General features: G+C 32.3%; 2 protein-coding genes across 2 annotated transcripts; both read left to right on the forward strand.

Moving 5' to 3' along the window:
- Positions 1–4753: 4753 nt before the first annotated feature.
- Positions 4754–9733, forward strand: LOC120072757 (alpha/beta-Hydrolases superfamily protein). Its single transcript, XM_039025235.2, has 13 exons — positions 4754–4961; positions 5178–5279; positions 5362–5435; positions 5533–5604; positions 5740–5768; positions 5934–5984; positions 6287–6337; positions 6749–6808; positions 6892–6974; positions 7884–8031; positions 8159–8209; positions 8780–8884; positions 9419–9733. Exons 1-13 carry the CDS (start codon positions 4897–4899, stop codon positions 9554–9556), a joined length of 1029 nt encoding a protein of 342 aa, XP_038881163.1. The 5' UTR covers positions 4754–4896; the 3' UTR covers positions 9557–9733.
- A 4837-nt stretch (positions 9734–14570) lies between these two features.
- On the forward strand, positions 14571–15276 carry LOC120074213 (transcription repressor OFP1-like). The gene has a single exon (XM_039027267.2). It carries the CDS (start codon positions 14674–14676, stop codon positions 15103–15105), a length of 432 nt encoding a protein of 143 aa, XP_038883195.1. The 5' UTR covers positions 14571–14673; the 3' UTR covers positions 15106–15276.
- Positions 15277–15492: the final 216 nt, after the last annotated feature.

The following is a 15492-nucleotide window of genomic DNA, read 5'->3' on the forward strand; positions in this document are numbered from 1 at the left end:
ACACCGATCGCGTACACGACTGGGTAAGTGGGAAAAGTAGGAGACCTATCGTATAGGTCGATGCCCAATCGTTTAGATAAAGCTATAGATCGTCTGGCAAAAGCTATGCGATCGTTTAGCTCTACAGACTCTACACGATCGTTTACCTTGGGCCAGCGATCGTCTAGCAAAGCTATGCGATCGTTTAGTAAACACTGTACGATCGTTTAGCTTGCACCTGCACGATCGTTTAGCTCGACCAGTCGTCGTTTAGTAAATCTGTATTTACTTGATGACTCGTGAGTTTCTTTTTCGCCGAAGAGAAAACTCAAATTCCTTTTCAAACTTTTTGTAAAATACTTCTCTTCAAAATAGGAATCCACTTTCCTTTTAAACTCATGGTTACCATGATCCAATAACCACCCACTACTTTGGTTATTTAAAAGAAAAATAATTAATTATCCTATAATTAATATTATTATAAATATAAATGATAACCAACTTATCATACTATGTTTATAACCTATGGTTTTAATATTTCATCTCATGAAACATATAAACCATAGTTTTTTTTTCTATTCCATGGTACTTAATGTAAATCTCGTTTACATCAATTCTTCACTAGATGTATCTTATACATCATACCGATTATATCATATATAATCAAAATACCTCTTGTCAATTTGAACATTTCAAATCAACACCAAGAACTGATCCTCAACAGAATCCAAGCTACCAAGGGGACCTCATGGACCTGTAGATCCGAAGCTTCAATAGTATGTGAATAACTAACTAAACTCTTTAGTCACGGGATCCACCATCCGTCAACTGCCAGGCACTCCACTAAAGACCGACAGTTGAACTCTTCTTACTATAGATATATTATGTGTCCATCTTAACTAATCAATAGTGTGACAACCCTTCACAGATCGCTCGTAAGTACAACTGGGCCAATAACCGTTATGCCCCTGTAGTTACATCTGTCTCCTTAAGTACCACTGATCTCTTTAATGAATATAAGTCATATCCTACTATGATTGAGTCTTCTCTTCCAAAGAGAAGTTGTGGCCACTAAGTTCAAACCCTGGAATCAGCCCTTAAGGGAGGATCTCTCTACTTATCCTTGCTTCGGGAAAAGAGTGAATTCCATATTGTGGATTGAGTTCCCAACTCCCAGATCAGACAAGTCCCCAAAAAGGTAGGTATGTTGAGTTGACAATCTGGCCATTCTCACCCATACTAATCAAAGGACCACCCTCAAAGGCAAGAGTTCACAAAACACTTAGGATTAAGGTCGTGTCACCTATGGTCGTTTTAGTGAGATGCAAGTCTTTAGTATCAATGGCATTATATACAGAGTCTAGTCATCTCGTAGTCCAGGTCTTATACAAACTCTTTGTATAGAACACCCCTACTCTACATCTCCATATGAATGGTCAGGATCTACCATCTGTAGTAGTTTACAACACTTGCAAACCTCTACAAAGTGGGTCGTATCCGTAGTGTCACCAGGATCAGGTATCCCACCTTAATCCTTATACTACAGACCGATTTAGGTTATCACTTAAGGTATGATCCACTTGTATATCACATATACATGCTTAAGTTCACATAAGATAACCAAGGAGTTTTGTTTATTGGATATGATTAAATGTTAGAATTATATAACACTTATTTTATCCATTGAACAATGTGTATCTTTACAAAACAACGAGACTCTGGGAGAATTAGGACACCAATCCTAACATGCGATACCTTGTCTAAGGCAAGTGGGAGATGATACTGGGGTATAAGTATGCCCTAGTTTATTGTATATTGTACTGTTTTTATGTATTGTACATTAGTCTCCTGAGGCATTAGAACGAGTGGGAGATTATTGGGATTGGTGTCCTAATTCTCCCGGTGGTCTCGTAGTTTGTAAACATTTTGTACACACATTGTTATTAATAAAATAAGTGTTATTTTATAAGCATTTACTTAATCCAATAAACTAAGATCCTTGGTTATTTCATGTAACTTAAGCATGTATGTGAGACATACAAGTGAATCATGCCTTAAGTAATAACCTAAATGGTATGTAGTATAGGGATAAAGGAGGGATACCTTATCCTTGTGACACTATGGATACAACCCGCTTTGTAGATGTTATAAGTGTTGTAAAGTGCTACAAATGGTCTGATCCTGACCATTCATATAGAGACATGCGAGCGGAAGTATCCTATACAAAGAGTTTGTATAAGACCGGACCACGAGATGATTAATCTCTTTATATAACGCCGTTGATAATTGAGACTTACATTTCATAAAATGACCATAGGTGACATGACCTTAATTCTGAGTGAGTTGGGAACTCTTGTCTATGAGGGCATTCCTTTGATTAGTATGGGTGAGAGTAGCCAGTTTGTCAACTCAACAAGCCTACCTTTTTGGGGATTAGTCTCATTGGGGAGTTGGAAACTCAGCTACACAAGACGGAATTCACTCCTTCCTCGAAGCAGGGGTAAGTAGATAAATTACTCTCTTAAAGGCTGATTCCAAGTCTTGAACATAGTGGCCACACTCTCTCTTTGGAAGAAATGACTCAACTATGACTGATTGTTCATTAGAAGAATCAGTGGTACTTAAGAAGTTAGATGTAACTACTGGGGCAAAATGGTAAATTGGCCCAGTTGTACTTACGAGCGATTTGTGAAGGGTCATCACACTGTTGATTGGTTATATGGACACAGAAATATATCTGTAGTGCGAAGAGTGCAACTGTCAGTCTTTAGTGAAGTGACCAACAGTTAACGGATGGTGGATCTCGTGAGTAAAAAGTTTAGTCAGTTATTCACGTACGGTTGGAGCTTCAAACTACAGGTCCATAAGGTCCCCTTGGTAGTTTAATGGATTCAAGTTGAGAATTAGTTTTTGGGTTAGTTTGAAGTGTTCAAATTAACAAGAGGGAATTTGATTATATATAATATAATTAAATTGGTTTAATTATATGTGATATAATTGATTTAATATATTAGATACATTAATTGGGGAATTGATATAAATATGATTTATATTAAATAAATGAGAAAAGAACTATGGTTTAAATATTACATTTGATATGATATTAAAACTATAGGTTATAAATATAATATGATAAGTTAGTTATTATATTTATTTATAATAAAAATAATTATGAGATAATTGTTTAGTTGGTTATTTTCTCCATTAACCGTGCAACTGGGAGATTAATTTCAGTTTTGAATAACTGAAGAATAAAATGAAAAGAGTTTTCATTTTATGAACGATCACTTCATTAATGGCTTCACTAATCATTTGCTCACGAGAGCAAGATATTACTAGACGATTGGCTAGGCGATTCTCATGAGAGCGAGAGATTACTAAACGATCAAGTACTCTCAGTCTATGCTATAGACAAAACCTTTCTCCCACTTACTTAATCGTGTAGTTCAATCGTTTTCTTCCTTATTCCCTCTACCAAATTCACATAGAGCTCACATCTCTTAGATTCTCACTCCGAGAATATCAAGGTTGCCAAGTGGTAGTGTCGAAAGGTTGTTGTTCGAGGAGTAAACTGTTCATGATTGTAACGACAACGAGAGGTTGACTAGAAGATTGCTCACGAGAGCGAGATATTGTTGTGCGATTACTCACGGAAGCGAGAGATTTCCAGAAGAAGAGTTCTTCAAAGGTATGTCTCTCAATTCCTATTGTATTTAGCCAATAAAATATGATGTAATTTTCTTTATAATGCATAATTATTCTTGTATGTTTGTGAATGCATTTATTCTTACATAATGGGTTTGGAAAGATCTTGCTTCTGCTCACTTGTTCTCTTGAATTAGAGTTCCTTCAGTATGAAGTTGATAGTAGAGGGCAAGACCCATGGTTTGGAATCGTCCGGACAGAAAATCCCAAAGTTCTTTTGCTATGTCAAACGCATTGAATTGAGTGTGAATGACTGGGATGGAGGTATTACCCAATCAGGTGATTATCTGATTGTTCTTGTTGTCCCACTCTTATAATCTGTCCACAAATTTACTGTCTTTTGCAGTGGCTCATTTGACAGGCTCAACGACATCACCTGTTACCACTCACCATAATTTACGACCAATCAGGAAGCTCTTCATTTGATAGGCCCAGGTAATATAGTTGGTGCCATCAAGGATTATGCTGATAGAACGAAAAATATCATAGCAGTATGAGGCACGGGTCAAGACTTGGATCGAGTTCGATCGAGGATCAAATTCTGGACTGAATCGGGGATTCGAGGACGAGTTGTGGACTGAGGATCAAGGGTCGAGTTTTGGACCGAGAATCAGGGATCGAAGTTTGAGTTCTGGACCGGAGATTGGGGATCAAGGGACGAGGTCTGGACCGGGTATAGATAGCTTGGTACAACACTAAAATTAGTTAACAAAAATCTCCTAACAAAGCTCAACTATCTAACAAAAGGAGACTTGACTTTGCAACCTAAAAATCCTAGAGAGTAGTTTACAATTTAACAATTATTGTTAGAAAGATTTCTCATGCATGTCCAGAACCACATGTTGTTCTATGATAGATACTTGTTTGTTACTTTAAAAAAGAAAAATCAAATCAAATGGGATGACAACCGTCATGAAAACCATAAACCTGAATATCAAAAGTACGACTCACAACGAAACAAATAGGTACTTGTGTTCCCTTCATCTTTAATACTATTAAATTTTTAATTTACGGTGCGTCACATCGACCTAGTTTTGAATATAGAGTATGTCCCAGTAACAATAATATGATTAGATAGAACGTGCCAAATCTCTCGTTCGGTTTTTAAAGATGAGAGTAGGAGTCTTGATATTTATTAAAATCAGAGATGAATTCATTTTGATTATCGAAAGAAGACATGAATTGCGGGGCTTTGGAGAGTAGAGGGAATCCATGTTCTTACAACTTCCTTCACTCACCGTTCGATCCACCAGATTCACATTCTTCTCCTACTCCAGGTATCTCACTTCAATTGATTATACATAATTCATTACTTTAATTTAAACTTTTCATTACCCATTTGTTTAATTATATTTTCCTCAAATTTTGCATCACAGTGATGCACAATAGTCAACACACTCCTCCATTTTACCGCCAATTCACTTGTAACATCGCACTCCATCCTCTTACCATCCGATTTCATCCATTCTTTTGTTGCCATTTTCATCATTCAGGTTGAAGAATTTCACTAGGGGTTCGTTTCTCCACATGGGTCATCAAGTTCTGCAATCTTTTAGTAAAAGCCGAGTGGAGTTACGTTTATGCAATGTATCAGGGTAATTGATTCATTCTCGTTTATATTCACTGAAATTGAGTTTTCTTGAATTGGATCGCCTTACCGTTTCTGGGTCTTGATAGTTACACCAATGAATTGCTGGAGATTCATTCGGACCATCCATCATTGCACGTATTGTTCATACCTGGGAATCCAGGTGCATTTGCTTTTTGGGGATGTGGGTTTTCGATACTTCTGTTGATTTTCATATAATTTCTTAACGTGGATTGTTTTGGGCTTTGTTTCCAAGACAGGGATTATTTCATTTTATAAAGATTTTGTTGAATCACTGTATCAGTTGCTTGGAGGTCGTGTGTCTATAACAGGCAAGATATGAAAAGTTTGACATTATTCATATCCCTTTCATTTTTTCCCAAGGAAGCGTTGAATCTTTTATATTTGGGCTGACATTTTTTTCTTGCTCTGTTTATCTTTTTGGCCCTCCTTCCGTCCACTGTCAGCTATTGGACATATATGTCAAACGAAGAAGGTACTTGGTCATGCGTCATATAAAGTCTGTATCTGCTAGTTATGCTTAATTTTAATGCTTCAAAAGATAAATTAGTTGACGTTGCTCGGATGGATATAATGAAGTTTGTCACATATATTTCCCGGTGATTTTATGTAACCGATACCAACGTTTCTTCTCTTTTAGGACTGGGAAGGTGGAAGGTTATTTTCATTACAAGAACAAATTGATCATAAGGTAACTGTCAGCTTTCTCTGTCAATTTGATTCAATTGTTGATGGCTAAGGTAGCAAGTGGTCCTTGGAAAATTTATATTTTAAATTTTGAAGTTCCTTTATAAGCCAGTGGACGTCAATTTTCATGTCCATTTATGCAATTGGAGATAACATTGCAGATATTTGAAATTAAGATATCTTGCTCAAGATTACTGCTCATTTCATTATTATCTGTTTCCTGTAGGTCCCTTTCTCTTTCGTATTTCAAATTGTTGATACCAGAATTCTGTATGGGGCTGAACAATATTCATCTTTCTTTTGCAGATTGAATTTGTTAGACAGGAGTTACAGAATAAAGACATCCCATTACTATTGGTAATGATACTTGTATGATTACACTTGATGCTATGTTTTCACAATAGTAATAAAAGAGTTGCACGGTACAAAATCTTCAATTGTATTATTTTAATTTTATCTGAGTACATGTCAGTTATTCTTTTATTAGTAAGCTCTGCAACTCGTATAAAATTTGATTCTAGTTCCACCCATACATAATGGTTCATTGTGTTGCTTGTATTCTTCTTGTTGCTTGTTTGCTAGAGACAAAACAATCCACCTTATTGTTTGTACTTGTACAATATATGCATATTGGATATAGTTAATTGGAAATTGATACGAGATGATACATGCCTTGAAAATAAGAATGATGTTGTTACTTTCTTGTTTGCTGTAACTGTTTTTTCCCTTTTTGGTTACTGTCACTGACTAGCTAGTTTTTTTTTAAAGGTTGGGCATTCTGTTGGATCGTATATCTCCATTGAACTGTACCGTAGGTTCCAGGATCGGGTATTGCTATAAACTCTTTGTGCTTCTTATGTGTCCCCAACTTTCAAGAGATGGTTCAATGGCAATTCTTCTTGATCCTATAGGTGGTGTATTGCATTGGATTGCATCCATTTATGATGGTGAACAGACAATCACGTCAGCAATTTTTTATTGAAAAACTTGCTAGGTATTCACGTTTTTTCTTATAACAGGAATTATATATGCCTTCCTGCATCTACATTTCAGATTTTTAGCTGTGACTCTGTTGCACATCACAATTTTCAAAATTTCTCATTTCACATATATGTTGGTAACAAAGGGGCAGTGTCATGGCAACCATTTTCATTAAATTAAGAACATGTAGTCATAAAACACTTTCCACTCATTCTGATTGTAGGACCTTTATTAAAATCTTGTCAACTTCATTGAGTTTAAGTTTTAAACTCAGCCTTAGGAATCTTTTCAGTTTTGTGCAATATTTCCATACTGGCATGTTGAAATAAATACTTTATTTAGTTAGTAGCTAATGATGAATATATATGAAATAACAGTTGGTAGAATTCGTGTTTGAGACTTTGAACCTCAGAAGTTTTACTGCCTCAAACAGTTACACACCACACCATTGGATGTGGCTTCTTTGGCTTTCTCAAATATCTAGAACCCCCTCAGACCACAAACTGGTGTGATTTGGGAATTTTAAGATTTCTGTTGGTTGTGTACTTTGGGGAGTATTTGCATTGTCCCAGTGGGTATGCACTTCAGTTGAACCAATTTGAAGTCACTTAGACTAATGGATATGTGCTTGCTGCCTGGTCTATAACCAGTTAAGCGTGTATTTTTAAGGACTGGGCGAGTTTCATGGGTTCCATATCCAAAAACTGGAGCTTAATCTTTTAAGCATTCATTACTGTGGCCGATATTATTTTGGTCCATGCCTGATTACAAACCAACATATGAGTTCATTTTAAGTTTTGGTGTTGCAAGCAGTGTCTTTCTGAGCACCACTCAGTTGATTTGGATGATCTTTTAGCTTGTTTTCTTCCACCAGATAAAATTGGTACTTTGTAAGGATTTACATGAAAATTTTGTGTTGCAGATCTTCACTGCTATCAACTTTGTTTTCTTCTTTTGTTGCACTGTTGGGTGTATTACCAATTCGAGCTTCAAGTTTTGTTGTGAGAAAAACTTTTGGGAAGTCATGGTCCAGAACTGCTAGTGAGGCTGCTTGCTCTCATTTGCTAAAGGTGAAATGAAATCTAATTTACTATCTGTAGCATGTGCTTTTTGTTGTATACACTCGTAACTGCTACAAATTTTGGTTTGACTACAGGATTATTCTGATATTTGGAATATTATCTTTGTTTTCTACAGTACCATAGCATGCGAAATGTGCTATATATGGCAATGATGGAATTTGAGAAGGTATTCACTATAAGCAATCACTTTTAGTTTGGTGAACATGCTTAGGACGTATTGGATACCATGACACTTGTTGCTCATGCATCAAAAATATGCTTCATCTGTATCTTAATTTTTTTTGGTTGAGAACTGTTGAACAGAAAGAACCATAAAAAAGAATTAATAAGTTTTGAGAGTGGAAAACATCCAACTTACTGTCCAAGCATACGTTCATGCGGATCATAGTTAATTGTAAATTTTATTTTTTGTTACATGTTTGATCACCTAGGAAGTGCCTAGTTTATTTTAGGTTATGTTCTGATCTTTTGCTTTGAGGCATTGCAATATCATTATGGTATAGTAGTCCAAATATAGAAGCCCCGTCACAAGATATAAATTTGATGAGCTCTTACAGTTGCAGTAAGTTCAATCACAATATGTGAGTAAATGAAACTTGTAAATCAGAATATCCTTCTCGGTGTTTTTTTATTAGATTTTGTTCATGGTCGTCACTTGTCAGAATTATGCAGTACAGAGACTTATATCAACGATTAATCAAATTTCGTCATCTGATTGTTTATGGACATTGTTTAGTTTTCAGAAACACCAGATTGGGCATTTATGAAGAAAGCTAGTCAGAAATTATCATTTTTGTTCTGTATGGATGACCACTGGGCTCCAATGCATGTGTATGAGGAGGTAAGATATAAACTATTCATTTTGTCAATCAACTCTGCTGCATGAATATAGGTTCTCCAAATACTATGGTTGAAGAGGTTATAGTCATAATACTGTTTATGATGATTAGAGTAGTATGGTTTGGAATATTTTACTTTGTAATATATAGTCAATAGCATCAAAATAGCTGAGAATCATCATGGACTGGCCTAGTGGTAAATAAAGGGCTCAAGTTTGATAAAAGGTTAAGAAGGAATGAGTTTAATCCATGGTAGCCATTTACCAAGGATTTAATATCCTACAAGTTTCCTTGACACCAAAATGTAGTAGAGTCGGGTAGGTTGTCCCATGAGATTAGTTGGGATATGCCTAAACTAGTCCAGATACTCATGGATATCAAAAGAAAAAAAAATCAAAATAGTAGGGTTGAAATACTACTGATTCGATTTTTCAAGAAAAGGGGGCAAAAAGGGGGCAAAAGAGCTCAAAATAATGACACTGAAAATGGTGATTTCAAGTTCTACTTCGTTACTTTGTGTTCTCTTTTCTCCACAGATTTCCAAGCAGGTCCCTGAAATTGATCTATCAGTTGAAAGGGAGGGCCATTCACATGCATTTTGCTGCTCTGAAGCTGCTTCACTGTATATTGCTCAATATGTGGCAAGTTTGGTCAAGAAACATCTCTCAGATTAAGGTCAGATTCAGTCCTCCTTACTCCATTATTGACTTTGTGTTATCTCTCGGACTTTCTTAAGGTTTTATAGTAGTGGCATGTTTTCAGACAGTTTCTCTGTACTTCTATCCTTATAAAGAACTCTTGTTGTCAACAAAATAGAAGAAAAGGAATAATAAAAGCACCTCATTAGGTTACTGAGACTGTTGGAAACTTGGAATATGCGATATTTATAAGCTAGTCATCACCTTCATGATGTCGAGCACAACCGAGTCGAAGCGCCATAAACTGTGGTATTGATAATCGAAGTATGGGTTGTTTTTTCTTTGAACAAGAAGTAAACTTTTCATTGAATCAAATTATGAGTTGTTTTTACAAGAAGGTGCTTTGTTTAGTGTATTATGCTTAATGAAATAGATCTTACTTATGTAACTTTTTAGCCTCAAGGCCAAGAAATCATGGTTTGAAACCGGCATATAATTTTCTATTCTGAGGCGTTGGATGGTTTATGCATGAATTTCCTCAGATAAAAGAAAAGTGTATCTTCTTGAACTATCAAAATGTTTAACAAGTCTTTTACACTTTCGATTTTGTGTTTAATAGACTCCTAATAGACTTAAAAGTTTTGCTAATTAACTGATATATTAGATTAATTTTTTTTATAAGGATAGTTGCAAATATAGCATTCTAGTCCAAAGTATTAACAGATATAGCACAATACAAAAAAATTACCAATACAGTAAAATTTAGCTCTAACTTTCAAAATCTATTAGTGATAAATTATATTTGCAATTACTCTTTTTGTCATAAGACCTTAATAAGTTCGTGAATTTTAGAAAATATTGAATATGAATAAATTATCAGTTAGATACATGATTGAACTTTTGAGGACCTATTGAATACAAAATTGAAAATTTAAAGACTTATTAAACCCAAATTAAAAGTTCATGAGATTAGATGGACACAAACTTATAAGTTTATGAGCTAAATTTGTAAATTTAATATATTTTTAACTATTTCACTTCAATTTTCCTACATACAAGGTTTAAATGAGGAGGAGACCTTCAAATTTAATTTATAAATTCCAATGATCTTTGCTTACCCTACTTAATTGAAAACATTTATCTGTGATGTGATATTCTAAAGAAAAAAAATAATCATAAACAAAATTCTCTTCTAAAGAAAAAAAATTAACCATAAACAAAATTCATAAGTGAGAATTTGAGTTTCTCAACATAAATTTTGTTTTACCTTTTATGTTAACTAAATTTTAACTATACCCATGGCAACTGTTAGGTCTCATTTTTAAATTTGAAACTCTTCCAAAAAAAAAAAAAAAAAAAAAAAACCATATCCCTTCCCTTAAAAAAAAAAATGTAAAATGGAGATTTTCAAAAATACAAAAATGAGGAAATTATTTACACAAAATAGTAAAATTTAATCATTTTAGACTTTTATCAATTTATTATTGAGCCTATCAACTTCTATCAATCATAGATTTTTATCGGCCTCTATCAATTATAAACTTTATAAGTTTTTATCATTGATAAATATTAATAGAAGCATATCCGTATTTATTAGTTTAACATTTTTTCTCTATTTGTGAAATTTTTTTTTAGTAAAATTTTATTTATTATATCTCAAAAACATATCTTTTACACGTCATCAATCACGTTGTTGTACGAACTTCAATTTCATCAAGTCCATTGAACAAACTTTTCCAAGGGTAGTGTTTTTTTTTTTTTTTTTTTTTTCGCATATTTCAAAATTTTAGTGTAAAAATGAAAAATTTTCAAATTTGAGATGCTTGGGATAATTTAACCTTAATTTTTATTAAACTGAAAATTGCACTTTTATAAAATTAGTCATTTAATAAATAAAATCATTTTTTACAATATGAAATAAAATCAAATTTGAACATTACTTTATAACCAATCCACAAATCAGCTAAAATTTAATAAATAATTAAACATAATAAAAGCTCAAATCTATTGTGAAAATGTCTAGATTCAAGCGAATTAGGTTCTCAATAAAACCATAAAAATGAGTAGAAATATTGTTCTAACTTTATCCATCCTTGAACTACACATTATCAATATGAACCTATCAACCTAGTTTAACTGGTTAACTAAAAACACTCGCAAATCGTTTGGATTTATATTTAATCTTTATGATTGAAATTTTAAACTTATACTATTGACCTCAAGATCAAAGTTCGATTTCTCTCATTTGCATATTGTAAAAAAATAAAATCAAGGCTTCAAAATAATTGTGCTGAATGGCCAAAATAGATTATCTAATTGAAAATATGGTCATTTTTTGAAGGGTATGATCTATGACAAAAAAGGTGATGAGTAGGGTGTCATCTCCTATTTAACGTATTTATATTTATAGTATGTCGGTCAAAATAGGACAAATATATTAATTTTTTCCAAATAGAAGATATATGAGGTTTAGTATGAGAATTTTTTTTAAGAAGGTATTTGATAGTTATTTTGAATATATGGTATTTGCTTTATTTGGTGAGATATTGTCATTACTATTTGGCCAAATTGTAAGCACGAGTGGTTGGTTGGTTTACATGGTTTAGGCTAACTAAGATTTCAATTGCTTTTGGTATGTGTAACATATGATGAAGTTGGGATCCACTGGACTTATATGAGGCAAATTTCATAAAATACCTATGTATTTGCTTATTTTGTGACAATTCTGATTTACTAATTATAGTTAAACAGTTTGTTAGATTTTGTAGATCTAAATTATTTTTGTTTGCTTGATATCATTGTAGATATAGTTTTTTAAAACTAAATTAGATTGGACTTGTTATCTGATTTAAATAGTTTTATTTATTTATTTACTTATATTCCAAATTTAAATTCATGAGATTAGATCATGTTCTAGGCTGTTAGAGTTTTTTTTTTGTTTGAAATACACCTTAATTATAGGAATTTAGTGGTAGGAGTGGTTTTTAGAATGAATTGTTTGGTCATTTTCACAAACAAAAATATGTTGGCCATTTTTTTAAAACACCATTTTATTTTGGTTGCCCAATCGTCTTAAAAGCAATAATTTAGTCCCTAAATTAGCCCGTTTGATAATGGTTTTGTTCCCTGTTTCTTGTTTTTTATTTTTTATTTCTTATTTTTTTAAAATTAAAAGGAATATGCTTGATAACTAATTTTTTTTTCCTCACATGTTTTCTTGTTTTAAGTTTAAATATAATTTGCTTAAATAAAATGAAAAAAATATATAACACGCTTCTCCAATAAATAAATAAATATTTATTTATTTATTTATTGGAGAAGCATGTTATATATATATAAAATGCATTAAAATATAAAAAAACGATTGCAAAAATCTACATGATCAAATACCAATAAATTTTGATGCAAAATTAACAACAATAATACAATTATTTCTATCTTTCAAATGTTACTCAAATTTGATTTGCAAAATTATTTCTCACTCGATTTATTCATCCTGAATTCTAACTCAAATTCAGCTCAATTATATTATTTATAAATATTTTAGTTATAAAATGCTAAAAATGAAGCTAAGTAAATATTTTAATGGACATAATTTATATATTGTGAGATCCTAATTGGTTTCGAATGTACTATAAAAATAAATAATCAATATTAAAATAATATATAAATATGCATGTTACAGAAATCAAAATTCAAAAGATAATCAAATATACAAACTTGAAATTTGAAATAATATATAAATCTAAATATTAGAAATATTAGAAGCAGAATTTAAACTTTAATATTAAAAATATTTAGATATATATATTAAAATTTTAAAATTTTAAAATTTTAAAATAAAATAAGAATTATTTTCAAATGTAGGAAATGAATGAAAATATTTACAAGTATAGTAAAATTCTACGTGGTTTATCATAATCTATCGTAAATAAATTATGATATTTTGCCATTATAATACAGTTTTCATCAAATAATATATAAATCCTAATATTGTAGTTTTAAATTCAAAATTAAAGTAGCATATGAATATAAAAAGATTAATAAAGAAAAATACAAGAAATAAATAAATATGAAAGAGAAATAGCAAAATTAATGTAGAAGGGAACGAAAAAATGTTCTCACTTGAAATTCAAACGCAAGTCCATAAGTCTTAAGGTGCACATGAGGCGCACGTATATATCAACCAACTTGCCAACCTTCATTTTCAAACATAATAGGAACGGAATAAATTAAATAAAAACGAAAAATAGAAACGTTATCAAAACGGGTTTTTAATAACTAATATTTTAATCTCTAAATTCTAAATTTTTAATAATGTAAGCCTTGTTACAGAAAATCTAATAAAAAATAAGTGTCAAACTTTTATGTTAAATATCGTCTTAATTTTTATAATTTCCAAATAAATTTGACATTGATCACTTTATTGATCCACATCTAATAAATTTCATTAAATTCTAATAATATTTATTAAACTATGGACTAAATTGTTGTAATTTTTAAAGTACAATATGAAAGTTTATGTTTACTCTGATGAAAGCATAATAAATCAATGATAATGTAGACTCAATTTGATTATCTTTGGTGTTGTTTACTTATGTTTTACACCCGTATTGACATTTGAGGTCCCTTCTAAATATATAATAGAAAAATGTAAATTGATTACCAAGCGGAGAGTACTCAATCCAATTGTATCTAGATATTGTATTATCTAATATTTAATATGAAAAAAATTCATAATTCTAATTAAATAAACTCATTACAGTTGGTCTATCATTGAAATTTCATTATGATTACATCTATTTTCATTAAAATAGATAAACGTGATCAAAATATTTTCAACTTAATTCTTATAAATTTGAAAGTATAAAAATTAAATCATCTAAATTGTTAGTTAATTATTATTTTAAAAAATGAATAGTTAGATTTTTCAACCCATTAACTAAAACGAAAATTGAAAATAAATAAATAAATAAAAGGTTTTCGAACTCCCATCAAATCCGAGGGACAGCGACTGTCCAAATATAAATTCCCGCAAACGGTTTCGTAAAACTCATTCCCCAAATTCCAATACTCTTCTCTTAAAAAAAAAAAAAAAAAAAAAAAGGAAAAAGAAAAAAAACCAAAATCCAGATCTTTCAACTTCAACAACAATGGCGGCTCGCCGGAGAAATCTCCAACTCACTTCCCTCTCCGTCGATCTCAACATTTGCAGACCTAAGCTCTCTCACCTCTTCCACCACCTCAAACCGAAGCCCTCTGTCAAATCCCCCAACCACCACCACTTCTCCACCGACTCCGATTCGCCTCCCTTCTCCGACTCCGAATCCGAAACCAGAACCTCCATCACGTTCCGAGGCTTCGGCCGGAGCGGCGGCGAGAGCGTGGCGGTGGAGAAGGATTCGGACGATCCGTACCTTGATTTCCGGCATTCGATGGTTCAAATGATTCTGGAGAACGAGATTTACTCGAAGGAAGATTTGCGAGGGCTTCTTCGATGTTTCTTGCAGTTGAATTCTCCTTGTCACCATGGAATTATTGTTAGGGTTTTTTCTGAGATTTGGGACTCTGTTTTCCGCTTTTGATGATCAATTCTAGCCGTCCGATTAACAGCTCCTCTTCCCTCTCTTCATCTTTGGTTGAAAAGAGTTTTATATTTATTCTTTTTTTTCTTCCAACTGTATAAATCTCTACCACTTTTCTGTTTTTATTTTATTTCAACTCATGAACTCAAGTGGTTCTCTCCCACTTTAACATCCCCATTTTTCTTTCATTTTACCATATTTTCTTTGCATTTTTATTTTTGTTTGTTTAGTATATTAAATTATAAATAAAAAGTTAGATAAAGTAACGTATGAATGAATGCGTAAACCATGAAAATCACACACTAAACTTAACTTTATATGACATCTCGTATTTGATCATTTGAAGTGCAAGTAACAATTCAAAGTTAATATGAATGTAGCTCAATT

The sequence above is a fragment of the Benincasa hispida genome, chromosome 3 (assembly GCF_027475165.1).
Source record: "Benincasa hispida cultivar pf3 chromosome 3, pf3_genome.v1.1, whole genome shotgun sequence".
Lineage (NCBI taxonomy): Eukaryota > Viridiplantae > Streptophyta > Magnoliopsida > Cucurbitales > Cucurbitaceae > Benincasa > Benincasa hispida.

Bases quoted from the DNA above. Each gene is read 5' to 3' on its own strand.
- LOC120074213 (XM_039027267.2), top strand. From the start codon at position 14,674: ATGGCGGCTCGCCGGAGAAATCTCCAACTCACTTCCCTCTCCGTCGAT.
- LOC120072757 (XM_039025235.2), top strand. From the start codon at position 4,897: ATGTTCTTACAACTTCCTTCACTCACCGTTCGATCCACCAGATTCACA. The intron at 5,985-6,286 runs GTAACTGTCAGC...TTTCTTTTGCAG, and splicing joins AAGAACAAATTGATCATAAG to ATTGAATTTGTTAGACAGGA. The intron at 8,885-9,418 runs GTAAGATATAAA...TTTTCTCCACAG, and splicing joins CAATGCATGTGTATGAGGAG to ATTTCCAAGCAGGTCCCTGA.